This window comes from Adiantum capillus-veneris, chromosome 26 (assembly GCF_014529385.1).
Source record: "Adiantum capillus-veneris isolate H3 chromosome 26, ASM1452938v2, whole genome shotgun sequence".
NCBI lineage: Eukaryota > Viridiplantae > Streptophyta > Polypodiopsida > Polypodiales > Pteridaceae > Adiantum > Adiantum capillus-veneris.
Genome location: NC_140956.1, coordinates 54720828 through 54741622, shown reverse-complemented (window position 1 = coordinate 54741622; position 20795 = coordinate 54720828). Strand labels below are relative to the sequence as shown.

At 40.6% G+C, this 20795-nt stretch overlaps 2 protein-coding genes and 1 non-coding gene across 3 annotated transcripts; 2 read left to right on the top strand and 1 right to left on the bottom strand.

Moving 5' to 3' along the window:
* Positions 1-1740: 1740 nt before the first annotated feature.
* Positions 1741-3101, bottom strand: LOC147423477 (uncharacterized). Its single transcript, XM_086502022.1, has one exon. The coding sequence runs from the start codon at positions 2998-3000 to the stop codon at positions 1741-1743; it is 1260 nt and encodes a 419-aa protein (XP_086358148.1). The 5' UTR covers positions 3001-3101.
* A 6686-nt stretch (positions 3102-9787) lies between these two features.
* On the top strand, positions 9788-19928 carry LOC147423475 (uncharacterized). The gene is made up of 4 exons (XM_086501487.1): positions 9788-9800; positions 9836-10395; positions 19492-19566; positions 19629-19928. The coding sequence occupies exons 1-4, from the start codon at positions 9788-9790 to the stop codon at positions 19926-19928; spliced, it is 948 nt and encodes a 315-aa protein (XP_086357613.1).
* On the top strand, positions 10806-11086 carry LOC147423476 (RNase MRP). Its single transcript, XR_015186704.1, has one exon.
* Positions 19929-20795: the final 867 nt, after the last annotated feature.

Here is a 20795-nt window from a genome sequence, read left to right as displayed (position 1 = left end):
TTCAAATGGTATTAAAGAATTCCTCTACTAACATATTGTGAGACAACCAACATTGCCCTATGGTTAGGGCGGCTAAGGAATTTTATACATACAACCCCAAGGTCATTTGTAAGCTATCTTGTGTGATCACCACACTTGGACTCTAGGCACTTGGGAGCTCTACCCATGCACTCATTTGGTGTGGGCTCGGTGGTATGGGACACAAGTTCTTGTGGTAGAGGCTAGCTCCGTTTGCTGCAGGCTTTGAGGCTTGGGGGTGAGCATGTATTGGCTCTATGATTGGGAGGTGAGCTTGATGTCCACTCTCCACGTTTGTTTATGTAAGCAAATGGCTTGTGTCATGTCATGTGTGTAGGAGGGATTGGATGAGGGACTAACATTGTAATAGGAGTTATCTTCTTTTTTCTTTTGAGATACAATTGAAAATAGAAACAACACACATCTGAGGCAAACTTGACCTAGCCCTCGAGGGTTGTTCCCATGCTTCTTATATGAGAGGGATTATCCTTGGATTAGTAATTAATTAGATGATCTTGAAGATTGCCTCCTCTAATGGGCCCATAGGAATAAGTGGTAGATGATTCCTCACATTGGTTTTAATTCAAACGATGGATCTTCAAGAGGAATTGACATAACATTCGAATCTTTATAATTTTGGTATCCATAGGGGTTGTGCAAGATAGTTCTACCTATTCTCATGGTAATTCAGTTCCTATTGTAAAAACTTGCATTCATGAAGCAAATAAAGGGAAAATTTCCATTAAATGATTAGAGCACATTGGAAAAATTATTGTCAAGTATACTCATCCCACATGGTCCTAATAAGAGGAAGCAAGGCCACATATTAAAAAATTGAGGGAAGTCCATATATTATATTCAAGTTGATAGGTTTTGCCAAAAAGTAACAATGGAGCTGATTTTTTTTTTATTTGGCCCACATTAGAAATGTAGTTAATTGGAACTAACTTTTATGTTGAGTAAAAAATTGACTTTCAATGCTTCTTAATTGAGAGAGTTGAAATTAAAAGGTAAATGTTTTGAGTTTAAATGGTGATAATACTATTGAAAAACTCAAACAGCATGGCTTGCACACAAGGAAAATGCCCATTGCAAAATGGTTAATAGAAATTTATATGGACATTGAATGCAAACCTCACATTTGAAAAATTGAGTTATGAAGTGAGAGTTCCCTTTCTCGATGTGTCTCAGCCTGAGCTAGTCCACATTTGACCGAGCATAATGAATATTTAGGACATACAACATAAAATTTTGTTTCAAGTGTACTAAAAGACAAGCAATAATCCACAACATAATCTGTTAAAATACAAGACTTAGTTAAGCAATAGCTAAATCTTGACATGCCAAAGCACATGCATGAATATATATTTTTCATGCATGTGCTTTATACAACCACAAAGTAGATTTCCCCTCATGTGGCTTAAATAATGTTGGCCAAAATTGATGCGTTTTTCTCATCATAATCTCGATGCAAAGAAACATTTTTGGCCAAAGCCTTAAATAAAGATTTATTCAGTCACATTCTTTTTCATTTCAAAAAAATCCTTTATCCAATGATTTTAGTGATCGAGGCGCACTGTGGAGACATGAAGTGGTGTCAAATTAGCTAACATGATGTAACTACGTATAAAAATAGTTGACCTCAAAATTTTAGCACTCCTTATGATCTTTCTATTTTATGTTGCAATGAAAAAATATCCATTTCTTGTGATTAAGATATCTCTACTTAAGATTTCCAACTTTATTAAATCCTTGCTTATTGGAAAATTTTCTTGGGATGGCGTTCAAAGAGATTGTAACATCATCAAGCTCAGCTATTAGAGAGAGAAACGGAATGAGCTGTATGAGCTCAGTATCTTCCTTATCATCAAAAAATGAGCTAATGGCTAGTCCATTGTCAGGTTGTAGACTATAGCAATGGGGAGTGTTATCCAAAAGTATTACTTTATGTAAATCTCTCCCCAGGGTAGCAAGGTTTTTTACAAGCCCACCATCAAAGAAAGTACAGAATTCTCTATAAAGCCTATGTTTTATGAGCCTTTTTGGATCTAATTTATCTACTATGTCGTCTGCGTATGCCTTTGTGCTGGCAGTGAACACTACCAATTCATACTTGGAAGACATTTCTTGTAGAAATTCTTCGACACCTGGCCTATTTAGAACGTACACAGTTGCCATGCCCCCCTTTACAAGGTTCTCTAATAGTGGTACTTGTACAACAAAGTCATACTCTGCAAGGGGGCTAAAATCAGTGTGCACTAATGTCTCATCCAAGTCAAGCACTAGAGTCTTTTTCCCTCTGTCTCTTTTGGTCAAAGGTGGGAGAATTGAAGTGCTCTTGTGAGTTTTGCCCCATGAAAACTTGAAGGAAAGTTTCTTGTCAGTGTGTTGTTTGGGAAAGTTATATGAGGTGATCGATGTATCGATGGAATTTGAGGCATTGGCAATAGAAGAAGGTGTGATACATGAGAGGTGCACATTTTTGTCGCATAACATCATGGGTAGTTTGGGGTGCATAGTTCTACTAGAAGGGACATTGTTTCGAGGAGGGCTTAGCAGAGTCATGAAGGATTTCCAAGACTTAGGTTTGCTACTATTGATATTGAAGGAGTCCTTGGAGGTTTTAGTACTACTACCACCACCACCACCACCACCACCACCACCACCACCATCAATGTGCAAAGAGTCCTTGAAGAGTGTAGTGGTGGTGTCAATGTTGGAGGAGTCCTTGTGTAGAGGAGGGACATCACCATCATCCTTGTCTATATCGTGAGTGGAGGCCAAGATGGAGGAAGTGATGTGGTCATTTTGAGAGAGGAGGTGATTGAGTTGGAGAGGGGAGGGGCAGGTGTGAACCCACGAGGAGGCCATCGCTTCTTCTGCATTGGGCGGGTAAGCACAACAAGAGGGAGCAGAGGGTGGAGAGAGAGGACGAGGAGGAGGGGGCTCCATGCCACCGCCGCCACCGACAAAACCCACCATCCAGAAAACCTTTCATGAGAGGAGAGAAATGTACTTGTAGGTGCCTGTGCCTCTCTCTCTCTCTCTCTCTCTCTCTCTCTCGTGCAGCCGTGAAGAGGTGCATCGCCTGTCGCCTTACAAATGATACAAAATGTCCCGCTTAAGATGAATTCACTCAACGTAGAGAATAGAGAGCGCGCGCGCGAAAGAGAGAGAGAAGAAGAGAATTTTAACGTCCTTGGAATCTATCCCAAGAGACCACGAGGAGAGTTGAACTCAAGACTTGCTATTCAAGAGGGAAATGACATAACCAACCTACCACACTTGAGAGAGAGAGAGAGAGAGAGAGAGAGAGAGAGAGAGGCTTTGACCTCTCAGGAAGAATCTCAAAAGACCTCGAGTCTTGTTATTTAGAGTGAACTAGCATAACCAATCTATCACATTGAAAATTATTCCAAATTCTTGTGTGTGTGTGTGTGTGTGAGAGAGAGAGAGAGAGAGAGCACATGTAGGCAATCAATGAAAATTAGAGTGAACTAGCATAACCAATCTATCACATTGAAAATTATTCCAAATTCTTGTGTGTGTGTGTGTGTGTGTGTGTGTGTGTGAGAGAGAGAGAGAGAGAGAGAGAGAGAGCACATGTAGGCAATCAATGAAAGGCGCCATTCAAAAAATGGAGCAGGCCCATCATGGCCCTCTACATTTGCTACCGTCTCCTCCATAACGTCCCCCACGGAGTCCCCCCCCCCCCCAAAACCCCCCACCCCCAAAAAAAAACATTCATCTTTGGTAGAAGCCATTCAAAAATTAGGAAGCATTTTCAATAGCCTTTAGGTTTTGCAGCTTTCTCTTTGTGCTAATTGCAAGCTAAACATGTAGATGATCGCATGCATGCATGTGTGTTGTTCACTTGAGTTTGGTAGTCAATGAGCCTCAATGAACCCTTTGGCCAAATGTTAGCATGTGCCCTACTCAATCTAGGTTAATCATACACATTTTTCTTAATGTTGCATCGCCACACATACACATGCAATCACTCTCACACATGTTTTTCTTGGACCACTTCTAGATACGTATAGACAACAGGGCTCAGATTATCTTGCTTTGATATCTAGCGATGAAAACTTCTTCAAGGTTGGGCCCCATTCTCAGTCGTTTCCACATAAAGTACATCTACATTAGTAATAGGCTGACTCGTAACATTTTTAGAAACCCCCATAAGCTGTACATGTGCCTCACTGGAATCTACATTCAAGTCTGCACCATTAAAAAGAGGCAACAAAGTGTCATAAATGTCCTGTGAGCTTACATTACTGTGTCTGGTACATGATAACAAAGGCTGAACAAAATCTTCCACAAACACAACATCTCATGCAACCAAGATAGGTTTTTTTTGCGGATGGTATCAATACTTTTTTTTAAAAATACATTTGATAGCCTTATCATCCATTTTTTTGTGCTGCGTTTGTGGTACCAAAACATAACCTAAACAACCAAAAATGTGTATGTGATCAATAGATGGCTTTTTATCATGCCATACTTTATAAGGAGTCATAGAGTGCAAGGCTTTGGTAGGACACCTGCTAAGTACATAAGCAACACAAATGATAGCCTGAAGCCAAAAAATGTGGCAAAGCTTGACTCTTGACTATACATCGTGCCATCTCCATAAGCCAAAAATTGCTTGAAGCACATGAACACTTTGAACTTAGATTTAAGCGGATACACCCATGCATGCCTAGAGTAATCATTAATGAAAGTCACGAAGTAGAGGTAATTGCCTAAGGATGGAGTTTGCATAGGCCCACAAACATCATTCACAAGTTGTAACCTTCATTTAGCCCTTACTGAATCATTCTTTGGAAACTTTGAATGCTACATCTTACCCAAAATATAGCCTTCAAAAACATGCTCAAAAGGTTCTTAAAGAGGCGGTAAATAAGCAACCATATTAGATTTTTGCAAACACAGCAAATTGGCAAAATTTAGATGCCCAAAATGTGCATGCCAAAGTTTTGCATCTGAGACAACCTTTGAATCCACAATTGCATCTGCAAAATTTAGCCAAAATTTTTCATACAAAGTGAGCTTATATAGGCCACAACACAAAATGTTAGATGCAACTATTTCATCACCAAAATTGAGACCATGAAATGTACATCTGTCATCCACAAATTTGATAGCAAGACCAAGTCTAGCAAGGGTAGATATAGACAAGAGGTTCTTTCTTATCCCTGGTACATAAAGTGCATCAACAAGTGTGAAAGAACTTGCATTCACAAGTAGTTGGCACACTCTTTTCAACTCCCTTGATCGAATAAGAGACATTAATGGCACAAGCGACCGTATTCCCATGAGGGATAGACTCAAGAGAGGTAAACAAGTCACAACCTGAAGTAATGTGCTTTGTAGCACCACTATCAAAGTACCACACATGTGAATCTTCATTAAATGACATACATGCATAATTCTCCACTAAATTCCCACACTGCATCTACATCAGCATCACAATATCCTTTCCCAGAAGATTCTACAATAGTTGCACTTGTAGTGGATCTAGTCTCTTTTTTCTTTGCCTCTTTTGCCTTCAACTTAGGACATTGCTTTATCAAGTGATCACTAGCCTTGCAATAATGTCAGAGCATCAAGTCTTTATGCCCTTTTTACAAGAATCCCAGACAAGGTGCTACTAGCAAAAACATTAGGAACATGTGATTTTCCACTCATTGAAGAACCATGAGAAGTGGAAAGATTGCTATTACCACCTTTTCTTTGAGCAACAACAAAAGCATGTTTAATTGCACGCTATTTAGCCCGATTCTTTCTTGAAATTGACTCTTGCAACAAAATGTGCATAATGCATCAAACTTGACAGCTTGAGGGGTTCCTTGGGTCATAAGTCTCCAAGTACTAGCAAGTTTTGGTAAGAATCTAGCAATGCATCGAAAAAAATCTGAACAAGTGAACTGTCAGAAATGACTTCACCTGCAAAAATGAATTGATCATTTGTATCCTTGATACCAGTAAGAAAAGTGTCCATGTCATCTTCCTCTTGTATATTCTTTGACACCAGCTCTTTATACATAATGCAATTTTAGCTTCATTGCGACTTGCATAAAGATCAGCCATAATATCCCAAGCCTGTTTTGTTGATTTTGCTGAGCGAATGTGAGGAGTATTAGTGTGCTTCATAGATAGTGCAATCAATGCATGCACCTATGCATCTCCATCCTAATGAGTTGCTCAACCATAGGCAAAACAACTTTGGCAGCAACAGGCCTGCTAGCACCTACAACATCCTCAACAGAGCCTGTATCCACAACAGGTGAACATACATCAATTCTTGCACAACATTCCAAATACACTTTGACACAAGAACATCTGTCATCATGTAAGCCCACATTGGGTAGTTATCCCTGCTACAAACGGATGTGTGGCTCCCCTGCGATATACCCGAAATAACATAATAAACATCATAAAATAGACTAATCGGCATACCTGGCACAATCACGTGGTTGCATGATCTCAAGATACACGAATAGAGAAAGACAGAGAGCGAGAGCGATTGAGAGAGCACGTGCAGGTGCACCTCCTAGAGCGGAGTGCTACGCCGCACGGTGAGAGAAGAGAAGAGAAAAGAGGAGAGAAGAATACACAAACACTGGGTGCAATCTCCCCCCGTGCAAGAGTGAGCATTTCCCTCTTGCACGTATTTAATTTATAGATTTCTTGAATGCTCAAAGTGAGTACAAACTGGCCGACCGGACATAATTGGCCAAAGCTCATAAAGAGCACTTGAATAACCAAATATACATAACATGTAACATCCTTCTGCATAATCCATTATCTGCTGATGCTTTTGCCACCTGTCAGCTGCAATAGATAATAAAATATCAATTCTATAACATAACTCTTCGTTGGAAAGCAACTGTCCTCAGTTTGCGAAGATAGAAATCTGCAAATAATACTTGTCAAAAACAATGATTAGAAATATGTATCAAAAAAATGTATATTATAAAATTAGACAATATTTGCTTATGCCTACCGTCATCCACATACTAGCTATTCTAGTGTCCCATACCACTAGAATAAGCAGTATATGTCATACCCTGATGAATCAGGATATCATTGGTCACACTCATCATCAATCTCATAATGTCAAGTCTCATCACATACACACTTTCGTGATAAAATAATCATCAGATACCAAATCCCAATCCAATATCAATTCCACAATATAAGTCCAAATCCAAATCACTTTCATTATGTACCCGGGTAACAAAATCATACCAGTTGCAGTGGTGGCCAGCCACTGCAACATGATTTTGTGATCGGTGTTGCCTCATCCGACGAATATACACCAATAAGATGTGCTGCCTATATCGGCGAATCTGCATTTACCATTGTGACTTTGCACTTTGTCCGTGTGTTGCCTAATCGGCGGATCTGCACAGATTACTGGTGTTGCCTAAATCGGTGAATCTACACCAAGACGAACATTTACACACTGCCTAAATCGGCGGATCTGTGTGCATGTGACCAACAGACTAGGCAGGGCATAAAAACATTAAAAAAATGTACTACATGTTTCACACCACATTGGAGTAAGATTGAGTAACAAAGTACTGACAAATTGATATTTAATTGAAAGCACCGCGACTCACGTGAGTAATTGCATATCTCAATGTGAAATGATCGCAATAGCAATTTCATTTAATACAAGTATTGGCACAATGTTAGAGAATGCAGGTAATAAAAAGAGCCATGCCTTCTTTCAAGAAATAAATGGTTATCAAGCTGATAAGTAAGCTAGATGTGTTGAATTTATGTAACGTTGTTGTTCTCTGTGGAATGGTATTAAGAAATATGTGTAGCACTATGAGTATTTGAGAGAGTGTTATCAATGTATAATTACTTGTGTTTCTGAGAAGATTTTCCAAAATCCAAAAATGAAAATGCGGAGAGAACTTACCTGGTTGCTCTCTATAAATCATTAGACTCTGGATGATGTACTACATCTGAAATATGTAGTAGTCTGTGCGTGGGGAGAGAGATACAACTAGGAGAGAACTGTAATTAGCAAAAGTCATTTACAATGATGAGCCTCTGATTAATCGAAAAGTGAGATGGAATCAATATATTGTAGATTTTTATTGTTTGAATTAATGGAGTAGTCCCCTTGATATCGAAGTTGTTGTCTCTAAAGTGCTTAACATTGTAAAATTTATTATTTATAATTGTTAAAGGGCATTGACTAGTGTTTAATTATTATATCACGAGCATACTAGTGTCTAGTCATGATATCACGAGCATACATCAGGTAAAGGTCCTACTATAAATAGTAGATTGGTCCACGAATAAAGAAAACAATGCAAAATTGATTTGACCTTAGTTGCTCTTTCGGACATTGCCAATCAGACATTAAAATATGTAAAAGAATATGCATCAAGAAAATGTCTGGCAAGACCAAAAACTTAAGCTTCTCTTCTAAACTTGTACTAGGTATGTAGTATGAGAGTCTGCAACTTATACAAATTACCTATAAGAGAAAACTAATACAGTCCTTATGGATCTAATACAATGTCTCTATAGAAAAATGAACTAAAATCAGCGTCATTGTCATCAAGTCCCGTGGATGCCCGACATTGGGCGTTGTCGCAAAAGGTATTGCATTTGTCACCTAAGATTTTTGTCGATCTCTGCTTCTGTAAGTAGTCTCGGGCAGGGGGGGGGGGGGAAACTATTGTGGAGGGGTCAGATGCAGCAGACCAGGGGAACGAGTGAGAAAAGGAATGAAATAAAATGCTACATTTAAGGCCTTCAAAGGCCAAACTGATACAATCCGTGTGGATTTGATCCAATGTCAGATGCTGCAGCACCGCAAACAACACCCCAGATCAACAGTGCCCATGTAATTGGTTTTGTAAGGGGAAGCCTTATTTTGCAGTTGCTCCCTTTATTCCAACTGACTGATTTAAGTCTTTGCTATCATCTGCCTTCATAGGTACAGAAGCTGGTACAGTGGGCTTAACCTTATCTGTGCCAACATCCATAGCCTTGATCTTCAGTCTACTTGTTTGAGACCATTGTAATTGTAGTCGTGTGGGAAGAAAGAGAGAATTTAAAAGCATGTAAGTGCGTCCAGTGATGGGATGCCTTGGCCAACAAGATAGTGGATGCCTGTTGCAATTCTGATGAGGGTTTCATGGAGGTTGAGGGAGTGTGGGCGATCAGGTAGTACTCAAATGTGTGATGTCTTCGGATGTTCGGAAGGATATACTAATTGATTGGCATGGAGATCATCCCCACACAAACTTTCATGGAATGTTTGATATGCTCAGAGATGCTAGCTTTTACTTGGAGATCCCCACTCACCTGTTTCGATGCCAAACATAATTGGACTTTGTAGATGGTGTACTTGAAGACGAATAAAATGCAAAATCTACGCGGGAATAGAACCCAGGAGGGTGCAGCTTATGAGAACCCGGACCCACGTACCATCCACAAGCCTAGTCACTCAATCGTTGGCGGCAGTATCTGATAGCATCAGCAATGATATCAATTACAGATGTCACGATGACGACGACGATGGCAGTGAGCAGCGGCAAGAGCAAATGAGCATCCTTTAAGCCTCATGAGAACCTGCAAACTGCAGCGAGCAGCCTCCTGCCGTCACGTGGAGAAAGCAAAGATTCAGATGGCCAAGATGCGAAGTTTAATACTGCGACCTCTGAGCCAACCTAATATCTGCTTTGCCAAGATGAAGAAGCGCCCTCATCCTCTAAGCGTGCGCAGTTGGAAAGAGATGAAGTGGGCCAGCTCTTGCCCTCAATAAACGGAGCAATTGCGGGCTGCCTCCCGCCCATCCAAAGAGGAGACGTTGCAGAAGTTAAATCCCTACAAGTATTTGAAGACCCTGGCGAAGGCTCTCTCTTGCCGAGTCAAGGAGATACAAGTACCTCTGCCATTCTCATATCATCCATGTGTCGGGCTGCTCCTTCTTCGAATGGGGCTGAAAATCTCCTGCAAGCTGAAATTGTTGATTCTCTTGCCAACCACAAATCTGATGCACTTGCAGATGGTGGTTCCCGACACTTCCCTACTTCACCTTCTACACCCATAGCAGTCAACCGAGGAGCAAATGGTAATCATGCTTCAGTCATGTCGATGCTTTCCAAAAATAATGTCACTTTCTCCATTCATACGCTTGATATACTTGATGCGTATGAGTTTCTGCACCTTCCTGTTGATTCTCCTCAAGTCCATGAAGTCGAAATACCGGATCCTACTCGCGACGAGATCTTCTTTGCAAATTTGTGTCATGTGATGTCGCTATGTTCTCCTCGTCCTCGAAAAGTTAATCGACTGAGAGGGGACTCAAAGTCGTTAATCGACCGAGAGAAAAAGGGAGCGGTGGGTAATAGATTGGCCAAAAAAAAGGGGGGTTGTTGGAGAGTTTGCGGCTTAGGTTGGTGCATGTGTGTATGTGGCTGCTAGGTGTGAGAGCATGAGGCCACTGAGTCGCGCGAAGGAGAGACTGTGTCATTGGGTAGACGCTAAAGAGAGAAAGGGAGAGTCGGAGATTGGCAAATGCCCACTGCATGGCAGGTAGGTGAATATGAGAAGCTGAGAACAATACAAGGTGGGTGGTTGGCACGAAAGAGAGGATGAGAAAGAGAGAGATCAACTGCTTTGTCTGCTTGTTAGGTGAATGACAGGGAAAGAGGAAGGCAGCGCTTCAGGTTTGTTTTCGACCGCTACATGGCAGGCCAAGAATTGGTGGGTCGTGGTTGTTCATGCTTGTTGCATGGTTAGGAGAGATAGGGCAAGGAAGGAGGAGTGCTTCGGCTTCCCACCCTGCTTACGCAGACGGGCCGAGCGAAAGTCCCCCAGTTAGGGGGCCGCCTGTAGAGGGTGAGGCCTCCTTGCATAGAAATGTGAGCCTGAAAGGGCAGACCTCCTTCCATTTGGCGTTAGCTGGATACTTGGGGCTGAGACAAGTGTGGAGCCCCTTTCCACTAGAACGTCATACGGGGGAGCAGCTGACTATACCACAGTCATGCACTCTCGCTTGCAACAGAACGGGGCTTACTCCCTCCTTGCCATTTATTTATTTATTTATTTGGTGGATTACTTATCAGCTAGAAAATTGAAACCTCACACTACTATATCAAACCCTACTAATTAAGATCTCACTCGTCGATTACGAACTTCCCTCACCTTTTATCCTATGTTGTGAGTCATAGCCGAACCTTCAGAGATTCTAATTTCGTGACATCCTATCTAATGACACGTACTATTCTTTTCTTGTTCCCAAGTATCGCCATAGATTAAGTTTAACCTATTCTACTAATACGTTTAATTAGCATAATTATACTAATAATCACTATATTATGACAATAAAGAGAGCACTCTTTTTAATTCAGAAAAAATCATTAACTACACATTGAAGCAATTAATGGAATCTAAATGTAAGAAGCAAAATACTTAGCTGGTATTGGTTAAAATCTTTAGTTTTGGAGCGTATCCTAAGCTCTGATACCACTGCTACAAACGGATGCGTGGATCCCCTACGACATACCCGAAATAACATAATAAACAACATAAAATAGACTAATCGGCATACCTGGCACAATCACGTGGTTGCATGATCGCAAGATACACGAACAGAGAAAGACAGAGAGCGAGAGCGATTGAGAGAGCACGTGCAGGCGCACCTCCTAGAGCGGAGTGCTACGCCGGCACGGTGAGAGAGAGGAGAAGAGAAAAGAGGAGAGCGCTTGAATAACCAAATTTACATAACATGTAACATCCTTCTGCATAATCCATTATCTGCTGATGCTTTTTCCACCTGTCAGCTGCAATAGATAATAAAATATCAATTCTATAACAATCCCCATCTAGTTTATCCTTAGCAACAAACATCTTGAAAACATTTGTGTTGTTGTGAAGCATGGCGAGTGACTCTACCTGATGTAAATACTGCCAAAGAAGAGGAAAATGAAGCGGGCCTAACACATGCTATATATCACAACCCAAAGGGTTTTGTAAGGACCCATTTTGCAAAAAATTGCACTGGAAATTTTTTTGCACAAAAGGACGAAATTGCCTCTGCAGTACTATCTGTAGTGGAAATGAAGACCAAATGAGCCCAAATCAAAATTGTGAGAAAACTTGGAAGTGTTGCTCGGCCTGCTGACACTCATCAAAGCTCACCCAAATTGGAGAAAGTGAGTAGATGGGTGCTGTTGGCGACTATACCCCTGATATCAATTGTTGGAATAAGGGTTGTAGGGAAACACATAGAGGTAAGAGAAGATGAAGAAGCTCACAACACACAATAGAGAATGTATTGCTTAATGCACAATAAGATAGCCCTAGGATAATGGGCGTATATACAATGCACTGGGGAAAAAACCTTTTAGCGAGGGAAAATACCCTGATGGTTATAAGTGTGTTTAGACACATCACTACCACATATAGGGTAACAAAATATGCTAATCCATTGGGATTTAATTAGCATTAGTCTCACTAATCATTAGAACATTGGTTAAGTGTGAACATGTGCTTGGGTTTTAGTCCCTTGAGTCAATATCCTGTTGGCTAATTGGATATTGATTAGGTAAAGGATCACTTTCACTCGATTCCATCAATTTTTGTTGGTCGTAGATGATTAATGTAATTGGAATCATTAGTATTCAAAGAGTTTTTCCATTGCATTAGTGTGTTGATTTCCCCTCTTGCACCTCAAATTACTTTTCTCTCAATGCAACATCCATTGCATCAAATGTGTGTGTTTTGCATAAGATTTTGTGAGGCTCTTGACCACCTACTTTGCACTTCTTAAGCCCATACAATCAAGCCACTAGTCTCTTGCTCAATAGAGGGATGTGTGCGAGTGTGCATGTGTGAGACCGTGCCTAATAAAGCATAAAACTCTTTTTTAGGACTCCCTCACAACACAAGGCCCTGAGGGAATCTGATAGACCCTACATCATTTTGTATTATGTGTGTGTGGTCGTTGTTAGGTATAGAGCTATGGAGAATCAAAGAAAGTACCATTTATGATTAACACAATTATAAGCACATATGAAAAATTATGACAATAAAAGTAGAAATTAATTATTGAACTAGTTGAAAATAGGTACAAAGATGTGCAATTTATAGCCAAGAGCTAGGCTTGAGTGTAAGTGCTAAGTGGTGGAGATGTGTTTCTACTAGGTGCTAAATGCATGTTCCAAGCATCCATAGAAATTAGAAAGGCCGACCCCAGAAAGATGGGCCTGATTTGAAAGTCAACAAATTTTGAAACTTTTTCTACTACCATTCAAGCAATGAGATTAGAGGGAAAGAAGCACATTGACTTTTTCAACTATCCTTTATATATTGATGAGGTTTGTAGGAGATCATGGCATTGAATGGCTAATATACAAAATCTTGAAGCAACAGGGACATTCTTAATTTATAAAACCATTTGATGCAATAGCTGGAGGATTCTCTCAACTATCAACCTGAAAAAATCAAGTAAAAGATAAAGAACCTACCATTATTATTGTATAATATAGCTAGGAGAAAGAACATAGTGCTTGGGATTAAACAAAGAGAAAGAAAGTTGAAGAATATTGAAAATCTCAAGCAAGGAGATGAAGGCTATAGTAGAAGAATCAAAGCAGTGAGGTAAAGATGGTTTATTTTTCAAGTTGGTATGTTTAGTTTTCGTTTTTACTAAGAGAAAGTAGCGTTTCTATACTTATTTTTTGTGTTCAAGTAAAAGGTCCCTAGTTCAACCAGACAATTCACAAGGAAACATGAAAGTGGATCACAAATTGTTTTGCGAAGTGATTCCACCCGTTCTTGCTAGGACTTTTTGGATGAGAGAAGGTTCAAGAAGGTTGGGCAAAGATGAATTGATAGATTCTTATAGAGGTCTACATTAGATAAGGATTCTATTCAAAGGACTATGGGCAAAGTTGGAATGAGTAGAGCAAGTTATATCTATTCAAGATCATGAATAGAAACTTGAAGCATTCAAAAGTGAAGGGCTGCTTGCTATCAAAGCCATCTCTTGTTCAAGAGACAAGGATTAGAATCAATTTTAAGGTCATGGAGATTATTAGAGAGACTTTTCATGACAAAAGAAGAAATAACTCGAGTTTAACTCTTTCAATAATCTATTATGGCCATTGATATCACTAACAAAACATGCTACAATTTTAACCTTCTTGATGGAGCCCATGGAATAATTAGGCTATGTGTCCTTTGCTCCTACTTTAATTGACATAAGTCTTGGCTTGGTATGCCTTATTTATTTTCAAACAATGCTGCCTCAAGAGTCAAGGCTTGTGGGGACAATGGAGCATTTCCCACCTATTCTTAAGTTCATGGGGACAATATGGAGTTCCTAAAATCAAGGTGGAATTTTGTAATGTTTACAGTGAAGTAATGGCTTGCAGTAATACCTTGTCATTTTTCACCTCTCTGTGATGTCCCTCTAATAGTTGGAGTCCTTATCAAGTGGATGGAGAATTGTAACAAATGATAAATCAATAGTTGAATACATATACTACAACCCAAACAAAGAGATTAGTTTAATTTAATTATTAGGTGAAAGCTTGTGCACATATTTACTACTTGTTGAAAGCTAACATGGTATTATTTATACTATTGACTAAATCAACAGGGATTGCTATCCTAAAGAATGCCTAGACATATGAGTTTTAAGGAAGTTTAAGTTTTTATGGAACATTATGGATACTCCTGAAGGTTCATCTACATGTACACTGTAATTGCCAAACCCATGTATGGCTTGATCACACAATTTGTCTGGATTGAAGAATGTAAAGAGTCTTTTCAAAATCTTAAGCAACCTTTTTCCTCAACTCCAATCTTGAAAAATCTCGATTGGAATAAAGTTTTTCATGTGCATGTTGATGTTCCTAATTTTTCTATTGATAGTATATTAGCACAACTAGGAGAGAGATTTATGGATTTTCCTATCTTCTATGCAAGCATGCAATTGAACACAGCTAAAAATAATTAAACCACAATAGAAAGAGGGACATTGGAATGATTTATACTATCAAAAAGTTCAGACATTACTTATTGGCGACCGAATAAGTTTGTGTTCTTTGTGGATCACCAATAGACACTACTCTATCTAGTCAATAAACCATATAACACAAGTAGAATAATGAAATGGTTCATCATCTGATCGGATTTTGACTTTATAGTGGTTGTTAAGAAGAGGTTAAGAAGGGCACCACACATCAAAGATATGATCATTTATCAAGGACCACCTCAGGGAAACCTCTCAAAGGAGTTGATGACAATTTTCCAGAAGCTTATCTTCTCCATAGAGATGATACCAAGATGGTTTGAGGACGTGGTCACTTTAATGACCAAATGTGTTTCTACCTCATCTTTTTCTAACACGAGTAAAGTGTAGAGCTTGAACTTGTAATGTGTTCACTAGCATAAGTTCTTGGGTTGGTCGCATTGATGTCTTTCTCTTCAAGACTCGAATGCGAGCCTCTTCTTAAGCTTCATCAATGGCATATTGACACTTGATCCTATGTTCTTTTGCTACATGCCTTTGTTCTAGCAATTCATTGGTTAGTGGAAAAATTTATTTATGTAATCGATATCCACTTTTTCAATTGTCCATGACTTCTCCATCTAAAGTGGCTAACTTAATAGCCTCGCTTGGTGAAACACTTTCAGCAACAACTGGGCCATGCCCATTTTTCTTAAATTTTGGAATGTGCTATTTTAAGGAATATACCAACACAAAGATCTCCTTGCTTGAAGATTTTGGTCAATCGATATGATTGCCAGCCTCTGCTCATCTAATTGTTCAAGGTTCTCTAAACATTCAGATAGTTCATGACACGTCCACTCTAGTTCATTTGCAACTCCGAAGTATTGGAAGTAGAAATCCATGGGTAGTATTGCATCAAGTCCATAGACTAGATTGACAGGTGTAGCATTTAAATTTGTTTTGTACAAAACCCTATAAGCCCAAAAAGCTAAATGAAGATTCATCTCCCAATTAGTGCGTTCAAAGCTCACAAATTTTGTGAGCACTGAGCTAAGGATTTTGTTTGTATGCTCTATTTGGCCATTAGCTTAAGGATGATATGGCACATATTTGTTATCGATAACCATAAAGCCATTTAGAAAACTTACTATCAGCTCATTGAAAAAATGTGTACCTTGATCACTTAACAGTTCCGAATCAAAGTCCATATCTTGTGAATACACATTCATATCAAATTGCACCCATGGTTCATGCATCATTCTTCCTTGTGGCTCTTGGTTTAGCCCAATTAGTCATATATTCTATGGCTACAATAATATATTATGCTTGGCATTTGTAGGCGGGTGGTTGTATAGGACCAACAAAGTCAATTATCCATTTTACAAATTCCCTTGCTCCCATCATTGGTCGTACTATCATGCTATCCATTTGGGTTGGCATTTTAACCCTTTGGCAACCATTACATCATCTTACAAATTACTTGGCATCAAAAAACAAAGCTAACTACCATATGCCAGCCATTAGTATTGCTCTAGCCGTGGTTTCATGGAAAAAATGACCTCATGCTACACCTACATGTGCTTGCTCTAAGATAGGAATATATTCATCTTCGTTAGCACATAGTCTTAGCTATTGATATCTTCAAGAATTTACATATTTTTTCAAGTGCTCGACCAAATATTTTCTCCATTTTGGTACAATGGATATTTGGAATAAATAGCATGAAGTATGGTTAGCCTCTTTTTGCATTGGGAGCATTGTTATACATAAGTGTGAACAACACATTTCATAGTTGGCCAATAAACCCCCAACCATGTAAGTCTCCTCAAGGTTTGGTATTCTGCAAAATGGATCCTAACTACAATTGTATGAGCTTGATTCAAATAGTTGGCATGTTCTTCAGGGTTGATACACAAGAGTAGAATTTCATCTTTATTTTTTGGTATAATCTTCTTGCTAACATTGATACATAGTCAATTGCTCAATTAGCTTTGTTGTTATAGGAAGTGGGATTTGTGAATCTACTTGTGAATGGTTGGATGAACTTGACATGATAATCACGGTGACATTGAAAGATGGAGTTAGAGTCAATGCCTTAGTAGATACATGTGCTAAGATCAATGCAATAAGCTATTCCACTTACAAGAAGGCCTCTATACAACCCTTGGAATAATGGTTAGCCAAAGTGAAAGCGTGTCACAAGGAATTTGTTCCAACTTTGTGTATGATCAATTTCAACCTTCTAGTGCATGGATTACCCTGTCTGCACGATTTTAAATCCACCAAATATCCATGCAAGGAACCTATCAATATTGGGTGCCGAAAGCTCAACTTTAATCCATCCCTAAACAAATTTTGGTACCCATAATCTATTCCAATAGCAACTAGGCTACATATAAGCCTCAAAAACCAACATTTACTTAAAAAAGAAAACACAAAGTGCAGTCACCTACAATCAGATGGATTTACAAGCCAAAGAATAGGCCAGAAGCAAGGACATCAATCAAGTCGACCTATAAGTGGGTGCCAAAGCTTCGAAAACTGACAATTCTACAGTTAAAGCAATAGCCAATCTCTCAATCGATTGATTGATAAGACTAAGATAGGTGCTCGCAAATTTAATATCATAGAACATGCTTGGTTGCTACTTTGTTTAAGAGAAATAACAAGCAGAAATCCTCAACATCAGAAACACTTGAACAATCAATTTGTTCAAGATCCTCCTCTTGTACCACATAGTGTTTTGCAATGCATGGATATCACAAGCATGGTAGAATCAATTCATGTTGTGCATAGACACAATTTTTCAACCCATACACAACACTACCCAGACTACACAGGACTTCAAGTAGGAGGGGAAAGGCATTTTGAATGTGGGCTCACCTACATGAAAATAGCTTTAAAAAAGGCAATGTTTGAAGAGTCAATTAGGTGTTTATATGTTAATGTGTCATTTTTCTACAAAATCCACTTAATATGCCCTTCTAAAAATAGACACTAAGGAACATAAAATACAATAACTCCTAGGTGTGTCTACATAGTGTATATATCATCAAAAAAGTCAAAAGATTTGTAATTTGTACTTATTTTGTGTTTTTTTTGGAGCCAAAAAAGCAAGTAAAATGGAGCAATCCACAAAAATACGGCCAAGTATGATATTTACGTGTGTTTTGTTAATTGAGGCTTGATTTTTTATATTTTAAATTGGATTTATATTATTCTTCTAATTTTTCTAATAAAAAAGATAAATAATAATAATTGTCGGGTTGGTGTCCACCTGACCACATGAAGAGTCGTGCCATCTGGCATTTTTTGAGCTTCGACAGAGTTTGAGAAGGTGCCATGCAGTGTATGGAGCTAATAGCAACTGACTGCTCGTCAAACGGAGCCCAGAGCCGAAAGATATAGAAGTCGAAAAGTTCGCGTGCAGTTGCTCATAGTTGGCTACAGATGATTTTCTCACTTTTTGTAGCCTCGGTTCGGGGTCTTGGGGAATCTTGAAGTGAGGCAAGAGTCGAGGGGTTTCAAGTCGACATAGTGAAGTCTTGGCGGGCCTTGCGGAATCTTGAAGTGAGGCAAGAGTCGGGGGGTTTCAAGTCGACATAGTGAAGTCTTGGCGGGCCTTGCGGCTTGGCGATCCGACATCGGAGCCACAAATGGCAAAGCTTGGAAATTGGAGGGTACCCAATGAGGTTTTATTAAAGTGTTTTTGGATTTTTTTGAGACTTGGGGGGGGGGGGGGGGGGGGGGGCTCTCATGAGACGACACATGGCAGGGAGAGATCCCGTATGCGCAACGCGGTGCTCAGCATGAAGAGTATAAGGCTGGCCCCGTCAGCCCATTAAACAAACGTGGAAGGGAGAGGGGAGCTCCCCCTTGGCATGGATATGGAGGTGGTGCTGCGCGGGCGTCTACAGTGGCGGACCTCGGCAATTTTAGGTAGCACATGTGGTGCGTTAGCTGGTCAAGGCAGCAACGGTTCTGACTGGTGCCTACGGGCGGCGTGTGCTGAAAGTTGATGATGTGGCAAGCGCTCAAAATGGCCGGTTCCCGCGCCCGTTGGGCCCCCCAATTTTAGAGGAATAAAGTCGACCCCCCCCTCCCCCCCCCCATTTTAGAGGAATAAAGTCAATTTAGTGTTGAGTTTTGAAGGTGAACTCTAGTGGATTGGGGCACTGTGTATACCCTTGCCTATTGTGAGGCATTGTGTTGTGTGCTGCGTGTGTTCCGACTGATGGTCAAAGTGTTCGGTGGTCAAGTTTGAAGTTGGTAGAATTGGTGGAGCCAGGTTTTGGCCCCATATTTATGGCCTTGAAGGTCCCAAGGATTGGTTAGCAGATTTTGAGTTATGGCTATTGTCGATGCATATGTTGACGGATGCGGAAAAGCTACAGACGGTGCCGCTGTTGATGCGAGGATGAGCCAAGATTTGGTTTGATGGTTTAAAGAGCAATGATCGAGGATCATGGCAGAGGTTGCAAAGTCAATTTCTGGAGTGGTTTCAAGAGGTGATTACGCCGGAAGAAGTTGGTGCAAAGCTAAAGGCGGTACGTCAGGATGTAAGGATTTTTCTATTTTCATTGAGCAATTTGAAGCCTATTGGAAGCAGCTAGAGGCTGCTACTGGGGTCAAAAGCAACCAATATTTGAAGTTGTCGAAGTTGCTAGAGTGCTTGCATCCGAGGATTAGAGAAAAGGTGGAAGATGGTGGTACACCTGAGTTATGTCGGTCCAGAATAATGGCTATAGCTTCGCTATGGAATCATGTAGATACAGGTCGAAGCAGTGGAGTCGATGCGCCAGATGCCGATAGCGGCAAGCTTGATCCTGATGTGTATGCTAAACGTGGCTCGAAGTTGATCGAAGGCCGTTCCGAAGCTTTGCCAGGTTGTGAGGCTTCAAAGTGTTGAAGCTCAATGGAAATCGTCGCGAAGTGTTGCCGTGATATGTACACCAAAGCTACCTTGTGCTTGAAGACCATTGTCAAGCAGGGCCATAATTATGGTGGCTTAGTTTTTTGGATGTTCGGTATGCGGCCCTGCTGCCTTCTCAATGGAAGCACTATTCAAATCGACTAGCATTTTCTCAGCAGGTGAAGGAGCATTGCGTGAACTTTTTTGGTCCTCGACATTGAGGCCCTGCCATGGGTGTTGGGGGAATATGGTCGGTAGTAGGGACCGTGTGAAAGGGGGCCAAGCCCAAGGTATTTTAAAGTTATTAATTAAAGGAAAAAAAGAAAACGAACTGCAGGAAAGAAGAGCCAGGTATGGGAAAGGAGCGCCAAGTGTTTGAGTGCATGGAGAAGGCCAGGTGGTGAGCAAGAAGGGGGGCACCATCTGTGGGTTGGTGCATGGACGGGGCCAGTTGCATGAGGAGGAGGCAGCCAGAAGCGAAGGGGCGAGCCCGAGGGAAAAGGTGACGGGGACTGCATCTGTGAGGAGGGCCGCCAGGGCTGCAGCCCATCAAAGGAAGAGGACCGCCATGGGGTGGCGCAGTTTACAGAGGGAGAGCATGAGGGGAGTGCCATATCGGTAGTAGGCAGAGGTGGGGAGGAGCTGTAGGAGGGGCTGCGGGCAGTGCTACAGTAAAGAGGAGAAAAGGAGGAGCTCCTGAGGAGGAGAAAGTGACGGGCTGCATGGCACGTAAAAGGAGGGCCGCCATTGCATGCATGGGGGGTAGCTTACAGGGAGGACCCGGAGGGATCTGCAGGGGGTTTTTGGAAGGCCGTCAGGGGCCTGAAGCAAAAGCAAGAAGGCGGCACTGCAGGTGAGGCAGCG